This window comes from Mytilus californianus, unplaced genomic scaffold (genome assembly GCF_021869535.1).
Source record: "Mytilus californianus isolate M0D057914Y unplaced genomic scaffold, xbMytCali1.0.p SCAF_1, whole genome shotgun sequence".
Lineage (NCBI taxonomy): Eukaryota > Metazoa > Mollusca > Bivalvia > Mytilida > Mytilidae > Mytilus > Mytilus californianus.
This window is the reverse complement of record NW_026262581.1, coordinates 97,839,252-97,859,503: the sequence shown is the minus strand read 5'-3', so window position 1 is coordinate 97,859,503 and position 20,252 is coordinate 97,839,252. Positions and strand designations below refer to the sequence as shown.

The window sequence follows — 20,252 nt, the reverse complement described above, 5'->3', positions numbered from 1 at the left end:
GTTTGACTTATTTGTAGATTTTACTTTGCTGAACATTATTGCTGTTTACAGTTTATCTTTATCTATAATAATATTCAAGATAATAACAAAAAACTGAAAATTTCCTTAAAATTACTAATTCAGGGGCAGCAACCCAACAATGAGTTGTCTGATTTGTCTGAAAATTTCAGGGCAGATAGATCTTAACCTGATGAACATTTTTATCCATTGTCTTATTTGCTATTAATGCTTTAGTTTCAGAGATATAAGCCAAAAACTGCATTTTACCCCCTATGTTCTATTTTTTGCCATGGTGGCCATGTTTTTTGAAGAAACAGAAAATAAAATACAAACTTTATTCTAGATACCCTAAGGATCATTCAGCTTAAGTTTGGTTGCGGACGGACGACAACGGATGCCAAGTGTTGGCAAAAGCTCACAGTTCCTATTTTTAGCCATGTCAGCCATGTTGGTTGGCAGGCGGGGTCATCGGACACATTTTTTAAACTAGATACCCCAATGATAATTGTGGCCAAGTTTGGTTAACTTTAGCCAAGTAGTTTCAGAGGAGAAGATTTTTGTAAAAGTTAACGACGACAAGTGATGAGAAAAGCTCACTTGGCCTTTGAGGCCAGGTGAGCTAAATAGGTCACAGTAACTTATATGTGACAGGAACTGGTACCTATTACACATCAGTATGCAAATCTTGATAACATATGAGTGTTGAAGGAAGAAAACCAGTAAATGGAACTAACTTTTGTCAGATTATTCATTATTCAGTATATGAACCCATCTTTAGACTTACCTTTGAATACTTTGTGGATCATTAGTTTCCAGGGGACACGATAAAAACTGGTAAGGACCAAACACCACATCTGGTAAACCAAGTTTTCCTAGTCCATCATTCAATCTCTGCCACACACAAACAACCCATTCCACAGCTCGAAATATTGTACTGTCTGAAGATGGCAACTGGCCCTTGTTTATATGGATAAATCTTCTAAGTAGATGTCTGGCTAACAAGTTACGTATGGGTTCAATGTCAATACGTAGATGCACCCATCGAAATCTTTGTTGTATACCAAAGTCTAACCCAATAGACCTGAAAAGATTTCAATATATGTTAAAAAATATATCCAATAATAAATATTGGAATGTATAGATCTGTGTCTTTTATAAAAGTCAGCATTTTGAGAAGATGAATTATCATTTTGAGTTTAAAGTCAAAAATTATTATCAAATTAGACAACATACCTTGATTTATTCATAGTTCCAAGTATGTATAAATTATCTACAAAGAAATAGAGATCTTCACCACCCTCATCTGTAGCACCTGTAAAATTTAATTAGAGCTTTGTTTTTCTGGTTACAATCGAAACAATATGACAGATTATAATTTTTTTTCAAATGTTCAATCCTAGTTAAAAGGAGTAAGTTCATGAAGGGTGGTTATTAGCCCTATAATTCTGTGAAATTCAAATCAATTAATAATAGGAAACATCTGATGACAAATACAAAAGCAATAACTTCTGATGCATTAAAACACTTAAAATGTCATTTTGACATCATACTTGGGCACTCTTAGAGAAAATCATAATTTTTGACAAACTGTTTGGCTAAATTTTAATAGTTTTTACTACAAACAAAATTGGTTACATGAAAGAACCACAATAATTTCATGTTAAGATGTGTATCTGATCAATATACATCATTGTATAACAAATTCATTTTGGTCGAAGGGCGTGGCCAATGATTTTCAGAAGAATTATCTAATAAACCTTACAATGCATAATGAGGGCAATCTGGCTAAAATCCTGTAGAATATCATACTCTTAAAGCGGTCAAAATGGTAAAAATTAACAGCATGGAGAGAAAAAGGGTATAGGTTATCTAAATTCTGCATATTAAAGATCATAATTATAGATTTTTGCATATGGCATTACAAAATTCCATTTGTTGGGCCAAATCAATGCCTTTGTGGTCCTACTCCTTTATCAATAGCTGTCTAGGAAAATGACATGTTTTTAAACCAAAATTACCTAGATGAAATTCAGACGTTATTTTTGTAAAACAATTCCTGCATGTTGATGGAAGCACTTTTCCAAATTTATAAATTTTTCATTTGCAACATTTTTAAATACCATACATTCAGAAATTAGTTTTTTGTCATAAATGAGAAAGCTTTGAACATTAAATTCTACTTTGGTTCAAGTTACTTTATACTTTCAATAAAATTACTATCATTCTACTAAAACTACAAAATGGTGTATTTAATCGTGATTACCATGAAGAGTGAAAGAATGAAACTGTCCTCTATGTTCCACGGCATTCAGTAAAGGGCCAAACAACTCAGCAATGTTTATATTATCTAAATTATCTAGAATCAAAATTGGTGCTCTGCAATCAGCTTCTTCATTGTCTTCTTTTACCATACAACCTACAAAACCAAATATATGATATTTGAAATAAGATGGATTGCTACAATATTCTGCTGTCAAGAATGATACTGGACTCATACTAGTGGATGATTTAAACAAATATGTCATCTTCCCAATCCCTGTTCCCTTATGATTCTGAAGTCATGTAAGCCCTGTGATAGGTATTCAACTTCATATTTCTTTAGTGGATTAATTCTAAACTTATTATTGTTAATATGTTTTGCGAGGTCCATGATTTTACCGGTAATGTTTGTAAATTTAAAATCAACCTCTACATTTGAGGAAACAATTTAGAATGCATATTATGCCTGTATTATATATCAATTTTTGATAACATCCTACCACAATAAGATGCTTCTCAAAAATTGTCATTTTTGAACAATAAGTCAGTTTTAAACATTTTGTCAATCATTTTGAAATAACTAGTACACCTATATATCAGTTTTTGTTAAAATCCTATAATACATGTTCACATGAAGCCAGATAGCAAATTTCAGGAAGCTCTTATTTGTAGTGTGGTAGAAAAACGGGACGATTGTTTCAAACATGGCCAGTATGTGTTAGAATAATACATAAATAATTGGTAAACAGGAAGTTGATGAAGGACGATTCTGAAACTGTGTCAGACGGTAAAGCATGCTGACATGCAGCATGATAACAAATTTCAGGAAAGCTTTAATTTGTAGTTTCCCACAAAATGAATAGAAAAATTTCATACATGGCCATTATGTTTATATAATATAAGTATTCGCTAATCAGGAAGTTGCTGAGCAACTGTGTCACACTGTATTGCCTGGTAACAAATTTCAGAATTTTTTAGTTTTATAGAAAAATGCAACAAAGTTTCATACATTGCAATTATGTTTAGAATATATACGTATTGGGTAAACAGGAAAACAATGAGCGATGAATCTGAAACCAAGTCGCACAGTATAGCATGCTGACATGCAGCTTGATAACAAAGGAGAAGGTCCGGCAAAAGTTTAGTTTGGCCTAAAATTTGAAGTATATCTGATGAAAGATTTTTGAAATTTTTTAAACACTGAAGTGTCTTCTTCAGTCAATTCAATTAGTTTATGTTAAAGATTTGAACTGATTTGGGCATTAAAGATGCCTAAATTCAAGCTTAAATATGAAAAATCTATCAAATTTGCTACAAAACGTCACTTTCCAGATGGTTTTTGTCTTAAATGGAAGTGGCCGCGTTCGTGTTCAGTCTCAACCTTTATATATGTTTATGTTTTATCATCAAATACAACATATATTTAAATAATAAGACTGAACACAAGTCTTTCATTTTAGACAAAAAACGTCTAAAAATTAGCGCAAATGCTGAAATTGTAAAGATTTCAGTAATTTTGCATAAATTAATGATGCTAGTACCTGATGAATGTGCAATGTAAGGTCAAAATCAGCCCTTATTTATGTTATAAAAGTATTCTACTTTCAAATAAATACTGTTAAAAAGCTTGTATAGTCCGCGGTTTTATTTTCCAAAATTGAACCTGCCAGACAGGGTGCGGACTATAGAGTACGATAACAAGCAAGTAATATGAGAAAAAATTGATTTCGCGAGGTGGTTTGTTTTTCGTTCCACCACTAATAAACTAATAATTATATCTAATCCATAGTAATATGTTATTTTTATTCAATATCAAATATATACTGATAGATTAACTAGAGGCTCCCAAGAGCCTGTGTCGCTCACCTGATTCTACTTTGGTTTTGGAAATCATGTAAAAATAGATTAAAACCATAACAGATACCCTAATAATCATTGAGGCCAAATTTGGTTTAATATTGGCCCCGTAATTTAATCAAAAGCAGAAGACTTTTGTAAAGTTTACAGAAATTACCAATAAATTCATTGAAATTGTAGAAAATGACTTTATAAAGACAATGACAAATCAGCTACAAAGAATCAACACTTGGTCAGCACCTCAAAAGAAACATTCATACCATGTTTGGTTTCAATCCATTAAGCAGTTTTCTAGAAGAAGACATTTGATTATATTTCCCATAGGGTCCTTTGTTAAACTAAGTCCCCCGTTGGCAGCCATCTTCGTTGATGGATTTGCAACAAAGTAACAACACTTGGTCAGCACCTCATAAGGAACATTCATGCCATGTTTGGTTTCATTCCATTCAGTGGTTCTTCAAAAGAAGACTTTTGTATGTATTTCACATAGGGTCCTTTGTTAAACTAAGTTCCCCGATGGCAGCCATCTTGGATGATTGATTGGCTACAAAGTAACACTTGGCCAGCACATCATTAGGAACATTCATGCCATGTTTGGTTTCATTCCATTCAGTGGTTCACTTAAAGAAAACATTTGTATATATTTTACATAGGGTCCTATGTTAAAATAAGTCCACCCTGGCGGCCATCTTGGATGATTGATCGCCTACTAAGTTACAACACTTGGTCAGCACCTCATAAGGAACATTCATGCCATGTTTTATTTCATTCCATTTAGTGGTTCTCTAAAAGAAGATATTTGTATGTATTTCCCTTATGGTCCTATGTTAAAATAAGTCCCCGGCTGGCGGACATCTTGGATGATGGATCGGCTTCAAAGTAACAACACTTGGTCAGCACCTCATAAGGAACATTCATGCCATGTTTGGTTTCATTCCATTCAGTGGTTCTCTAAACGAAGACATTTGTATGTATTGTCCATAGGGTCTTATATTAAACTAAGTCCCCGGCTGGCGGCCATCTTGGATGATTGATCGCCTACAAAGTTACAACACTTGGTCAGCACCTCATAAGGAACATTCATGCCATGTTTCATTTCATTCTGTTTAGTGGTTCTCTAAAAGAAGCGTTTGTATGTATTTCCAATAGGGTCCTATATTAAACTAACTCCCTCTCTGGCGGCCATCTTGGGTGATGGATCGGCTTCAAAGTAACAACACATGGTCAGCACCTCATAAGGAACATTCATGCCATGTTTGGTTTCATTCCATTCAGTGATTCTCTAAAAGAAGACATTTGTAAATATTTCCCATAGGGTCCTATGTTAAACTAAGTTCCCCGCTGGCAGCCATCTTGGATTATGGATCTGCTTCGAAGTAACAAAACTTGGTTAGCACCTCATAAGGATCATTCATGCCATGTTTGGTTTCATTCCATTCAGTGGTTCTCTAAAAGAAGACATTTGTATGTATTTCCCATAGGGTCCTATGTTAAACTAAGTCCCCCGCTGGCAGCCATCTTGGATGATGGATTGGCTTCAAAGTAACAACACTTGGTCAGCATCTCATAAGGAACATTCATGCCATGTTTTTTTTCATTCCATTCAGTGGTTCTCTAAAGGAAGACATTTGTATGTATTTCCCATAGGGTCCTATGTTAAACTAAGTCCCCTGCTGGTGGCCATCTTGGATTATGGATCGGCTTCAAAGTAACAACACTTGGTCAGCACCTCATAAGGAACATTCATGCCATGTTTGGTTTCATTCCATTCAGTGGTTCTCTAGAAGAAGTTCAAAATGTAAAAAGTTAACGACGACGACGGACGACGGACGCCAAGTGATGAGAAAAGCTCACTTGGCCCTTCGGGCCAGGTGAGCTAAAAATTAAATGCTTCACTACAAATTTCTCGTTTCTTTTCACTGAAAAATGGAATCTGCTTGAATTTAACGGAAAGAAAAAAGTATAAAAGTCAACCGAGAACCAGCTTACGATGTATAAACTACAAAACATAATCGGTTATTCGTTCCATTTTGGTGTTTAATACTGACGCATGTGTTTTGTTTTAGCTTAAGATCCTTCAAACATTAATGTGATAGATATATTAAACATTGTTTTACACAAGGATGGAACTGTTTTACTTTCAAATACGTATACTAGAGATATCTATTAAGTATGGATTTTTTGTACACTCTCACCGTATTTATTTTCTTTTACATGTGCTATTCAAACTTCCGGTTTAAACATACACAAGTTTCTAAATTGTTTTTTGTGTGATTTTGACACATTTTAACACTCGTGAAGTGATCTAGAATCATTTACAAGCAGTTTCAACTTCTATTTGATGATGGAAAACGGGTTTTTCCATGAAAATACCGCAAACGGCCACACACAATTTGAAATTACCAGAGTTTCATTAGACATTTTCTAACAGTTACAAAAAGTTTTTTACCTGAAATTTCTTGGCGAGAAGGGGGTGCGGACAATACACCAGTGCGAACTATACAAGCCTGATTACGGTAGCTAAAAGTTTACATTTATAACAAATTTTTGAAATGCTTTTTTTTGGGGCCAAAAGGGGGTCTTACCAGGCCTACTCCTTTCAGGAAGCTATTTTTTGTTGTTCCAGAGAAAAATGCAAACAGATATTCAATGGAACAGACAGACATATAGACACACAGACAGGAGTGAAATAAAAATTACAGCATTACTGTTTATGCTTTAAGTTACATATATGTTTAAAGAACATGTCTTTTAACACTTTATAATTTAAAAAAAGCAAGATTGATATTTGTTATTAGGACTCAATCACTTAGACTATCAATTTCCAATCTATACAGAATTGTAATTTTAAACAGCATATGTTTTAACCCGATAAAAAGTGCAGATGATTTCTAAATAGAATAAAGGCTAGTTATAAATACCTGTATTTTTCAGTAATTTGACTAGATCATTGTGACTATAATTTTCATGTAATGAAACATGGTGTATTTCTGTAATCTTTCCACTTTCCTGCTCTTTTTTCTGCAAAATATACAAATTCAAATGAAAACTAACTATACCACGTAAGTATTTCCTTATGTATATACATTCAGACCAACTAAAAGAAAAATAAGTTAAAGAATGAATTGTTGACACAGAGATATGTCCTGTGTGTATGTAATTTTATTGTAAAATGTAAATGTTTAAATTAAAATAGCATTACTTTAACATGTCAATTACACAAAATACTCATAGTCAATGAACCATGACTGAAGGAACAGGGCCAAATAATTTCTATGAAAAAAAGATATGCCAATGCTAATACAACTCCATACTAAATATCACTGACTTATCAATAGTGGTTCCCCTTAAACTGACCTAGTCACAAACTTTACAATGTAAACTATGAAAGTTTCAAAGTCAATAGACCATGACTGAGGGGGCAGGGACAAATAATCTCCATGGAAATGAGATGTGTCAATGCCGATACAGCTGCATACCAAATATCAAAGACTTACCATAAGGGTTCCCCTTAAACTGACCTAATTACAAACTTTTACATTAAAACTATGAAATTGTTTGAAAGTCAATACAAGGTTCTCCATAAACTAACCTAACGCCAACGCTTGAAACAACATGCTCAAGTCTTGCTTTTTCGGCTTCATTGGGACCAAACAAAAACTAAATAATCTGTTAACATAATGATAAGTCTCTAGTGATCTTTTTATTAATGCAAATAATGCGAATGGGTGAGCATCGCAATAATAACAAGAGGCTCTCAAGTGCCTGAATCGCTCACCTGTAACTTTTTGCTGAAAATCTTTCATCAATGATTATTTTTGCTTTTCAATATTTATTAATGAGTGGCTTAAAAATGCTATTTAAATGTTCTTTGTATCTGTCATATTTTCTTCAAAAGCAAAAAAATGCATTTTACCCCTATGTTCCATTATAGCCATAGTGGCTATGTTTCTTGACATGCAAGGAAATAAAATACAAAATTTATACTAGATACTCTGAAACTCATTCAGCCCTAGTTTGGCTCAAAAAAATTCAGCAATTTCAAAGCAGAAGATTTTTAAGTAAGGCAAGCAAACTAGATGAATAAAGTGTGAAAAATTGTCTTTAAAGGGCAATAACTCCTTAAGAGGTCAATTGAAAATTTTTGGAGATCTTACTTCGCTGAACATTTTTGCTGTTAACAGTTTATCTCTATCTTCAATAATATTCAAGATAATCACCAAAAACTGCAAAATTTCCTTAAAATTACCAATTTAGTGGCAGCAACCTAACAATGGGTTGTTAGGTTCGGCTGAAAATTTCAGGGACCTATTAAACTTTTTTACCCCCATGTCAGATATGCTCTAAATGCTTTAGTTTTTGAGATATAAGCCAAAAACTGGATTTGACCCCTATGTTCTATTTTTAGCCATGGAAGCCATGTTTGTTGATGGATTAAAACTTCGGATTTATAAACTAGATACCTTAAGGAACATTCGGTTAAAGTTTAGAAGTATTAGGCCCAGTAGTTTCAGAGGAGAAGATTCTTGAAATAGTTTACCTCGACGATGGACGCAAAGTGATGGCATAAGCTCACATGGGGCCCTTTGGGCCCTGTGAGCTAAAAACTTGCATTCTGACATCTGATACATATAGCTATAGGAAGATTTTCTTGAAACAAAATAATTAATCTCCCATTTTAGTCCATACTTCAAATATCGCAATAATAAATGCACACAATAATTTCTGAATTTAAAGTTAAGATAGAGAACTTACAGCAATGTAATTGGCTAATCTCCTGGCTAAGTAAGTCTTCCCTGTAGAATCTGGCCCATAAAACACTACACTTTTGTAATGTTCAAGCTATAAAAGAAGGATACAAGTTTATTAGAAAAGTTCTGCAGGCCTAAGACACAACGGCCTTGGGTGAAAGAGGGCAGTCTTTAAAGAAAACATGGAATTTGACTATCAAGATTAGGGACATCAAGTTTCTGGCTCCAAATCGTAACAGATCCATTGTCAAGCATCATTGGTTTCCTTATTATTTTCATCCACAAATATAATTTAGTCATTGATTGAATTCTGAACCACAAAAAACAAGAGTGCACACGCTGAAATGTCTCGCCTTCTTTACTAATCATTGATATTATGTTGATAGTCCTAAATATAAAGCTTTATTACAACTGTCACATAAACTTAACATTAACCAAGTAAACTAAACATTGACCAATGAACCATGAAAATGAGGTCAAGGTCAGATGAACCATGCTAAGCAGGCATGTACAGCTAACAATTCTTCCATACAACAAATATGGTTGACCTATTGCTTATAGTTTAATAAAAACAGACCAAAACACAAAAACTTAACACTGAGCAATGAACCTTGAAAATGAGGTCAAGGTCAAATAAAACCTGCGTGACTGACAAATAGATCATAAAATATTTCCATACACCAAATGTAGTTGAACTATTGCATATAGTATTAGAAAAAAAGATCAAATCCCAAAAACTTAACTTTGACCACTGAACCATGAAAATGAGGTCAAGGTCAGATGACACCTGCCAGCTAGACATGTACACCTTACAATCATTCCATATACCAAATATTGTAGACCTATTGCAGGCAGTATAAGAAAAACAGACCAAAACACAAAAACTCAACTATGACCACTGAACCATGAAAATGAGGTCAAGGTCAGATGACACCTGCCAGCTAGACATGTACACCTTACAATCCTTCCATACACCAAATATGGTAGACCTATTGCATACAGTATAAGAAAAACAGACCAAAACACAAAAACTCAACTATAACCACTGAACCATGAAAATGAGGTCAAGGTCAGATGACACCTGCCAGCTAGACATGTACACCTTACAATCATTCCATATACCAAATAGTGTAGACCTATTGCATGCAGTATAAGAAAAACAGACCAAACCACAAAAACTCAACTATGACCACTGAACCATGAAAATGAGGTCAAGGTCAGATGACACCTGCCAGCTAGACATGTACACCTTACAATCCTTCCATACACCAAATATTGCAGACCTATTGCATACAGTATAAGAAAAACAGACCAAAACACAAAAACTCAACTATAACCACTGAACCATGAAAATGAGGTCAAGGTCAGATGACACCTGCCAGCTAGACATGTACACCTTACAATCATTCCATACACCAAATATTGCAGACCTATTGCATACAGTATAAGAAAAACAGACCAAAACACAAAAACTCAACTATGACCACTGAACCATGAAAATGAGGTCAAGGTCAGATGACACCTGCCAGCTAGACATGTACACCTTACAATCCTTCCATACACCAAATATGGTAGACCTATTGCATACAGTATAAGAAAAACAGACCAAAACACAAAAACTCAACTATAACCACTGAACCATGAAAATGAGGTCAAGGTCAGATGACACCTGCCAGCTAGACATGTACACCTTACAATCATTCCATATACCAAATATTGTAGACCTATTGCATGCAGTATAAGAAAAACAGACCAAAACACAAAAACTCAACTATAACCACTGAACCATGAAAATGAGGTCAAGGTCAGATGACACCTGCCAGCTAGACATGTACACCTTACAATCCTTCCATACACCAAATATTGTAGACCTATTGCATACAGTATAAGAAAAACAGACCAAAACACAAAAACTCAACTATAACCACTGAACCATGAAAATGAGGTCAAGGTCAGATGACACCTGCCAGCTAGACATGTACACCTTACAATCATTCCATACACCAAATATTGTAGACCTATTGCATACAGTATAAGAAAAACAGACCAAAACACAAAAACTCAACTATGACCACTGAACCATGAAAATGAGGTCAAGGTCAGATGACACCTGCCAGCTAGACATGTACACCTTACAGTCCTTCCATACACCAAATATGGTAGACCTATTGCATACAGTATAAGAAAAACAGACCAAAACACAAAAACTCAACTATAACCACTGAACCATGAAAATGAGGTCAAGGTCAGATGACACCTGCCAGCTAGACATGTACACCTTACAATCATTCCATATACCAAATATTGTAGACCTATTGCATGCAGTATAAGAAAAACAGAACAAAACACAAAAACTCAACTATGACCACTGAACCATGAAAATGAGGTCAAGGTCAGATGACACCTGCCAGCTAGACATGTACACCTTACAATCATTCCATACACCAAATATTGTAGACCTATTGCATACAGTATAAGAAAAACAGACCAAAACACAAAAACTCAACTATGACCACTGAACCATGAAAATGAGGTCAAGGTCAGATGACACCTGCCAGCTAGACATGTACACCTTACAGTCCTTCCATACACCAAATATGGTAGACCTATTGCATACAGTATAAGAAAAACAGACCAAAACACAAAAACTCAACTATAACCACTGAACCATGAAAATGAGGTCAAGGTCAGATGACACCTGCCAGCTAGACATGTACACCTTACAATCATTCCATATACCAAATATTGTAGACCTATTGCATGCAGTATAAGAAAAACAGAACAAAACACAAAAACTCAACTATGACCACTGAACCATGAAAATGAGGTCAAGGTCAGATGACACCTGCCAGCTAGACATGTACACCTTACAATCCTTCCATACACCAAATATTGTAGACCTAATGCATACAGTATAAGAAAAACAGACCAAAACACAACAAGAGTGCACACGCTGAAATGTCTCGCCTTCTTTACTAATCATTGATATTATGTTGATAGTCCTAAATATAAAGCTTTATTACAACTGTCACATAAACTTAACATTAACCAAGTAAACTAAACATTGACCAATGAACCATGAAAATGAGGTCAAGGTCAGATGAACCATGCTAGGCAGGCATGTACAGCTAACAATTCTTCCATACAACAAATATAGTTGACCTATTGCTTATAGTTTAAGAAAAACAGACGAAAACACAAAAACTTAACACTGAGCAATGAACCTTGAAAATGAGGTCAAGGTCAAATAAAACCTGCGTAACTGACATATAGATCATAAAATATTTCCATACACCAAATATAGTTGAACTATTGCATATAGTATTAGAAAAAAAGACCAAAACTCAAAAACTTAACTTTGACCATTGAACCATGAAAATGAGGTCAAGGTAAGATGACACCTGCCAGCTAGACATGTACACCTTACAATCATTCCATACACCAAATATAGCTGACCTATTGCATGCAGTATTAGAAAGAAAGACCAAAACTCAAAAACTTAACTTTGACCACTGAACCATGAAAATGAGGTCAAGGTCAGATGACACCTGCCAGCTAGACATGTACACCTTACAATCATTCCATACACCAAATATAGTAGACCTATTGCATACAGTATAAGAAAAACAGACCAAAACACAAAAACTTAACTATAACCACTGAACCATGAAAATGAGGTCAAGGTCAGATGACACCTGCCAGTTGGACATGTACACCTTACAGTCCTTCCATACACCGAATATACTAGACCTATTGCTTATAGTATCTGAGATATGGACTTGACCACGAAAACTTAACCTTGTTCACTGATCCATGAAATGAGGTCGAGGTCACTTGAAAACTGTCTGACGGGCATGAGGACCTTGCAAGGTACGCACATACCAAATATAGTTATCCTATTACTTATAATAAGAGAGAATTTAACATTACAAAAAATCTGAACTTTTTTTTCAAGTAGTCACTGAACCATGAAAATGAGGTCAAGGACATTGGACATGCGACTGACGGAAACTTCGTAACATGAGGCATCCATATACAAAGTATGAAGCATCCAGGTCTTCCATCTTCTAAAATATAAAGCTTTTAAGAAGTTAGCTAACGCCGCCGCCGCCGCAGCCGCCGTAGCTGCCGCCGCCGGATCGCTATCCCTATGTCGAGCTTTCTGCGACAAAAGTCGCAGGCTCGACAAAAACTCAACTATAACCACTGAACCATGAAAATGAGGTCAAGGTCAGATGACACCTGCCAGCTAGACATGTACACCTTACAATCATTCCATACACCAAATATTGTAGACCTATTGCATACAGTATAAGAAAAACAGACCAAAACACAAAAACTCAACTATGACCACTGAACCATGAAAATGAGGTCAAGGTCAGATGACACCTGCCAGCTAGACATGTACACCTTACAATCCTTCCATACACCAAATATGGTAGACCTATTGCATACAGTATAAGAAAAACAGACCAAAACACAAAAACTCAACTATAACCACTGAACCATGAAAATGAGGTCAAGGTCAGATGACACCTGCCAGCTAGACATGTACACCTTACAGTCCTTCCATACACCGAATATACTAGACCTATTGCTTATAGTATCTGAGATATGGACTTGACCACCAAAACTTAACCTTGTTCACTGATCCATGAAATGAGGTCGAGGTCAAGTGAAAACTGTCTGACGGGCATGAGGACCTTGCAAGGTACGCACATACCAAATATAGTTATCCTATTACTTATAATAAGAGAGAATTTAACATTACAAAAAATGTTAACTTTTTTTTCAAGTAGTCACTGAACCATGAAAATGAGGTCAAGGACATTGGACATGTGACTGACGGAAACTTCGTAACATGAGGCATCCATATACAAAGTATGAAGCATCCAGGTCTTCCACCCTCTAAAATATAAAGCTGTTAAGAAGTTAGCTAACGCTGCCGCCGCCGGATCACTATCCCTATGTCGAGCTTTCTGCGACAAAAGTCGCAGGCTCGACAAAAATTCAATCAACCAAACCCTCCTTTCGACATCAATTAGGTTATTAGTTACATTCATACATTTTCAAGGAAAGTCCAGCTACAAATTTGATTTTTTTCCCTCTAAAACTGTGGATTCATTTGTTTTTTTCTGTTGATTGAGGGAAAATTATATTTTCATGGATATATGATTTTCTAGTTTTTCCAAAGTCTGCTGCATATATGCCAATATAAAATGTGTACTTCATTGATTATTTAAATTCATGATTTACCCATACCCAGGAAATCCATGACAATTGGTAGCCAACTAATAATAATGAATCCACAGTATGGCAAATTTTTAACCTTGTTTTTGTTAATCAATTCTGATGAGCATATATTACAATATTAAGACTGAGTCATGTTATTAAGGTTATAATGTTTTTAATGTTTTCTTCTAATAATTCATGTTAAAACCTTTATTTTTCAATGTGTGCACCAGTTTCGACTTGGGTGAAGTTCAGGCCTGCATCATTGCGAGGATATGCAAAAACACATAATTAACAGTGCAATTTGAATCTAATTTATGTTTGAATAAAGTATACAAAGTTAAAGTAAAGTTTACTTAATTGGTTCAATCAACATCACTTAGACAACGTTAGTTAACCATGGATTATCAGACTCATTAAATACACTGTTATGGGAATACAAAAAAACATCTTAACCTGCTTTCATCCTCTGTAGTGTTTATCTATAAGACTTACCAATCTAATGTAATTTTGTAGAACAGACACTGGGAACAAAACATCACAGGCCAAAGCTTCTATACTATCTATAATAAATATATGAAACATCATATAGGCACACTCATTCTATTACAATTTTCTGAGAAATCTCTGGTGAATATATATGCATTGCATTCCTTCATCTCCTTAAAATTTTAGAATATAGGGAGAAAAACTGAACTAACATTTTATTGCTATATGTTTTTGTAGGTACTGTGTTCTATACAATTTTGAGTTCACACAGTATTACTCTAAATTTTGTCTTTAATGAAAGTTGACAGCTAGTAAACTATCCAATGTGCAGGTGTCTAGATCTCTTCCTTGCCATCTACATAACCTACTACCTTTGCTGATTTGATAATCAGAAGATTCCTTACATTTTGCTAAATTCTTAAGATTTCTATAGCAATATCTATGAAATATTCATTTTCTGGTCTATATGCATCATCCCTTAGTGTCTTACATTTGTGCCACCCCTTCAATATTTTCTGATTAGGGTATTCTACAAATAATCCTACACAAGGGTTGAAATGAGGAAGATCAAGGTCACACAGTGTCATTCAGAAAATCTTTAGTCATATAATGTGGCATTGTAGCTAAGACAGTTGAAAAACTATTGAAAAATTTATCTGTCTGACAAAATGTAATAAACAAAGTATAATAAATGATATGACAAAACTTGTCTATGTACTGTGCCAAGGGAGATAACCAAAGTTTTGTTGACCACATTTCAAATGTAATTCTTATTAATTTTTTCTCTCTCTCTTTCTCACATTATGTTATCTGTTGAAAGTACAACTATATTCACTAACTGATGTAGGATCAAGTTTCGTAATCATGTCTTAAAAGAAACTCTCCATTAAATCAATGAACAATAATCCATTCTATTCTGTTCTATATGTAGAAGAATTTCTGCAGACGAATTTTAGTTTCAAAGTGCCTATCACAAAATTAACAGAAATTAAGTCATGAAATTCCTGATCTATGTTAATTGCCATATTGTTAATTTTATTTACATTTGATGCCTACTAATAAATTGCAAAGGGAGAATACATCTTATCTTCTTACAAAATAAAAATCACCTGCATGATTTCTTCCATCTAAGCTACTTATATGCATTATAATTGCTCCAATTGTCAATACTTACTTTCAACTATAATACTAACAGTATTAGCCTTATTATTGCACATTACATCATATGGCAGCTGTTGAAAGCTGTCACCTTTGTTCCAAGCAAATCTACCTGTAAATGGTTTAAACATTGTGATATTATTCTTGTATAGAAATACATTTCAGTATGTCCACAATCTTATTTTAATTATCAATCTGCTCAACTCCTTTTCCATATTACTCCAACATATCAGCATGGAAAGAAAATGAAAGTTAAAATAATACTTCTATGATATAACCAAGTAACAGGACTGAACATATTTATGTGTATTTTTTTTCAGCTTGTGTATTTATTTTGATGTAGCCTGTTAATTGTCAATGTGACTTTACTTGTGATCTGCATATTTGAAAATGCAAGTTCAAGACTTGCACAGTTTTACCTATTTGGAGAAATACAATTAGAAGCATTATATACCTTGTCCCTTTCGCCAAAAATTATTTCTCAACCTTTAAAAATAGTTCGTGCGCATAGCTTCCTAAACGTGCATATTTCTTTTAATTAAGCACATGACATCTCACATGATATTACGTCAGAAACGAAATCCCAATTTTTATTGGTCAACTGAAGTCCGTCATTAAAGGTCAATTTATTCATATGATATAATAAAAAACAAACAAAAAAACAAATGCAGTCTCATTTTTGGACTGAATAAAATGTTTTCCATGGCCGTTTGCAGGCAAAATGGAAGAAATAATGAAGCAACACAAAGGTTAGAGCATCCGAATCAGAAAACGACAACTTTCAATGAAATGTTGGATTAAATGCACCCTAAATACCCGCATTAATATGCAAATTATAGCAAATGGTGTCACAGGTTAAATATTTGTGATTTTCACCGGAGAAGATTCTTGTTCAGACGTAAAACATTGAATTAAACTGCTGTTGTACCCACTTTGCTCCTCGAACGCAGCCATTAATTTTCACCTGCAGATTCAATTGTATTTTTCCTATTTAAAACGGTACGATTGCACAAAACGAAGCATAGAAATAAATTTCATAGTACGTTCTATGACTTGGTCAATTTTTTCGTTCATACGACCTGCCATTTAGTTGTCAAACAGGTTTTATAAATACCAAAAAAACGATGCCTTATGGCATTGTTGGGCATGCACCAGGTGATGCCTCAAGGCATTGTTGGGGATGAAAGGGTTCATTATTTTTTTTGGTTTCATTTTTTTTTTGTCTATTGATTTTTAATGTATGCTCTTTTATGTACCTTTGTTAGTCCATTGAACAAGATTAAAAGCTGGAAAGATTGAGATCTCAAAAACTATTCCAACCTCTGACATGTTCATGGGCCCGTCAGAAATCTCATCAGTGTTTGTCTTTACCATTTGGGGAATGTGATGTTAATGGCAGATCCTAGAATTATCTCTGTTCAATTCTTTCACAACTTTTTTCAACTTGGGGTGATTTATAGTTTGAAATATTATACAGGCATCTGTCTATTGTTGAAGACAACTTGTTGAGAACTAAGTGTCTTTTTATTTTTTGTTGTTGGGTTGCTGTTTCATTGAGAAATAACCCAAATTTTATTTTATTCAAAAGAAAAAAAGTTGTGAAATGATCCAAGAAAATCCACGTCTAAAACTTTTCACATTTTACAAGGAAATGTGTACTTGTTCCAAACTGATAGCCACATATGCCTATAAGTAATAGTCAAACATTCCTGGTTTTACTTATATCAAGACTACATTGATCCATAAACCATCCAATTTTAGGCATTTCAAATTTGTCATTTGTTCGAAACAGTGGAAGCTGCATAGTCAAAATAATCCAAAGAATTATACTTAATGGTTTATACAAATGTTCAATATAAATAATTTTACTTACATCAACCTAAGATATCACCCAATTACTACTTTAATGTTAACCACAAGCAATCAATCCTGTTGGAGTATGAGATGAATGGACAGTAAGACAATTGCATAGTTGGACCTTATACATGTAGATTCATTGCAACTTGTTTTATTTAGAATTCATAAAACAGTTTTGTTTCTATAATAAATTAACTCTCTTGCTGCCAGAGGGACACCTTTGTCCATATTATTAATTTATGCAAGCACCTGTTCATTACTGAATCTTATTCAAATAAATTTGAATACTAAGATTATACAGTGTAATCTTTTTCTTAAATGGGTCTCAATTATAATATCATGAGGGCATGACATAAGATATCTCAAGCTGCTGTATTTCCAGGCAAATGAAATGAAACCATATCAAATTAAGGCTGCAAGAGGGTTAAACAACAATACACAGGAATTAACGACTAGCAAATATCATATCTCTAACCTACATCATCATGAAATAATATCCAGCCAAAACCTTTCATATGTATCAAACTATGCTTAAATACCTAGCATAAACCTATCTAGGATATCAAACTTGATTCCTAGTGAATACTGCATGCTGTCCCCGCCTATTTCTGGATCCAATCTACTGGTTCTTTTTGTTTTCAAACCAACATCTAGCTGTGATAAGAAAGAAGTCAAAACAAACTGTAATTTATTCTCCAATATGACCCAGGGTGTGTTTGGTGCTAGTAGTACACTTCCAATGTTAAATTTCTGTGTTGGTAAAGTAAACATGTCTGTATTGGATGACGAAACATATGAAATTTCTAGTATCACTGACAGGGAAACATCCTTGGAATCAACTGCAAAATATAAATACATCATTGTTAAAAACAAAAACTAAGGCATTTAAGATTATCAGTACAGCTAAAAACTCATATATATATATAACCCTTCAGCTTTTATTCATTTTAAAATTTTAAATTAAACTGTCAAGTGCAAAATTGCAATGCACATTTTACGTAAAATATTAAATTTTCATATAAGGTCAAGGAAACACAGTTATCATCCTTCGATTTTCGTTGCCTACAAATAAAGTGGACAGTGTATAACTTGTAATTTTTTTTCATACCCCTTTCAAATTTATTTCTTCATGTTTTATGCCCCAAATAGCAAGTAAGGGGATGAAATTACACTTAATTAAAAAGATTGAGTTTTAAAGTATAAAAGTAGTGATTTGGTCCAGTTGAAAAAGGTTAAAAATTAGTATGTCTGAAGCTGTCAAACCAACTTCAAGACCCCCTTAACATAAAATTGTCCATATTATGAGTTAGAGCTAATGAAGTTTTCTATAATTTTGATATAATTTGTCCCAAAAGTAGAACATCACACTGTAAAAAATATTATTGAGGAAGCGCAGGTGAGATTTTTTTAATTTTCATTTATTGTCTAAAAGAAATGCACTAAAAAATAACTGTGTTCTCGGGCCTAAGATATAACAAGATTTTAATTAGGATTTTAAAATATTTTACAGTTAAGGAGCAGAAATACAAAGACAGCAGTTTTTGTCAAGTACATAAATATATATGATGATTTCTTTGTGTACATTTCCATCGCGACTTTAATATTTAACTGGCCTGAAACATGAGGTCACATATTTCTATAACAATAAGTGTAAGATCTCAACCTACAGTAACATAAAAGTATTCAACAAGGGAGACAATACTTGCCTATTTGTCTAAGGTATTGATTACATTGTGGTGAAGCAACATCTAATACAGTTCGACCCCACCTATCTTTCTTCTCTAAATCTACATTACAGTGGTTCAATACTACATCTAAGCAATCCTGAAAGTTAAAATAGATAGCATTTGTAAGCTTACATGATTTCACATTAGCAGTATTACATTGCCACTGTCATGATTGGCACATTTTCTGTTTAGATGAAGATCAAATTATCAATATATATTGTATCCTAACTTTCAGAGCATGTTTAGGTGGAATTGAAACTCCTATCAATGATTTTTACCATTAGGAGTGTGTTAATTTTAACCTTTTACAATTCAGTTAAAGTTTATTTAATCTACAAAAGTGCCACATGACAGACCTCCTTCTAAACAGTGATAGAGACAATAAATTTGAAGATACCGTTATTTTATTCTAAATGCAAAATTCTGTAAAATATAATCATGAAATTCAAGATTATTAAGGGGGAGATAATCCTTAATTTTAATGTCAATATGTTTTACAGTCTACTCAAGTTAATATATATATATTTTAAAAATTGACTCACTTATTTTTCAATAAACTTTTTTCCACATAACCATTGTGATATAGATCTTAATATTTAACAGCAACTATCTATTATTCTACTAGATTTCAACAAAATAGAATATATATAGAGTATATTATTTTTCTAAATTTCAGTATTATGGAACAAGTACATATTATCAATTCTAATATTCTTACTGGAGTATTATGAGTAGCTGCTATGTGGGTTATAGTCCAGCCATCTTTATCATTTCTTCAACTACTTCATTTAAGTTGTATGTCCTTGATGCGGATTTAGGATGGTAAGTCAACAAAAATCTCAAACATTCAGCAAGATTTGAATGCACTACACTGTGTAATGGTGTCCAGGTGGTCTAAATAAAATTAATATTGAATATCAAA

The 20,252-nt window shown here is 33.7% G+C and overlaps 1 protein-coding gene and 1 long non-coding RNA gene across 3 annotated transcripts in view; both read right to left on the bottom strand.

Annotated features, from left to right (window-relative positions):
* LOC127726843 (cortactin-binding protein 2-like) overlaps window positions 1-20,252 on the bottom strand; it is a 73,171-nt gene that overhangs the window by 25,700 nt on the left and 27,219 nt on the right. Inside the window, 11 exon segments of the mRNA XM_052234275.1 lie at window positions 785-1,081; window positions 1,234-1,312; window positions 2,264-2,416; window positions 7,038-7,137; window positions 8,872-8,958; window positions 14,595-14,662; window positions 15,763-15,858; window positions 18,143-18,442; window positions 19,310-19,427; window positions 20,049-20,104; window positions 20,107-20,224. Coding sequence (XP_052090235.1) covers window positions 785-1,081; window positions 1,234-1,312; window positions 2,264-2,416; window positions 7,038-7,137; window positions 8,872-8,958; window positions 14,595-14,662; window positions 15,763-15,858; window positions 18,143-18,442; window positions 19,310-19,427; window positions 20,049-20,104; window positions 20,107-20,224 — 1,472 coding nt within the window.
* On the bottom strand, window positions 10,606-13,554 carry LOC127726925 (uncharacterized). Of its 2 annotated transcripts, XR_007993686.1 has the most exons (4): window positions 13,459-13,554; window positions 12,437-12,617; window positions 11,033-11,145; window positions 10,606-10,885 (listed from the first exon to the last, which is right to left on the bottom strand). It is a non-coding gene; the product is annotated as an uncharacterized LOC127726925 (long non-coding RNA). The 2 variants fall into 2 exon arrangements; XR_007993685.1 differs by lacking the exons at window positions 11,033-11,145; window positions 13,459-13,554 and adding an exon at window positions 11,474-11,586 and having other exon boundaries at window positions 12,437-12,533.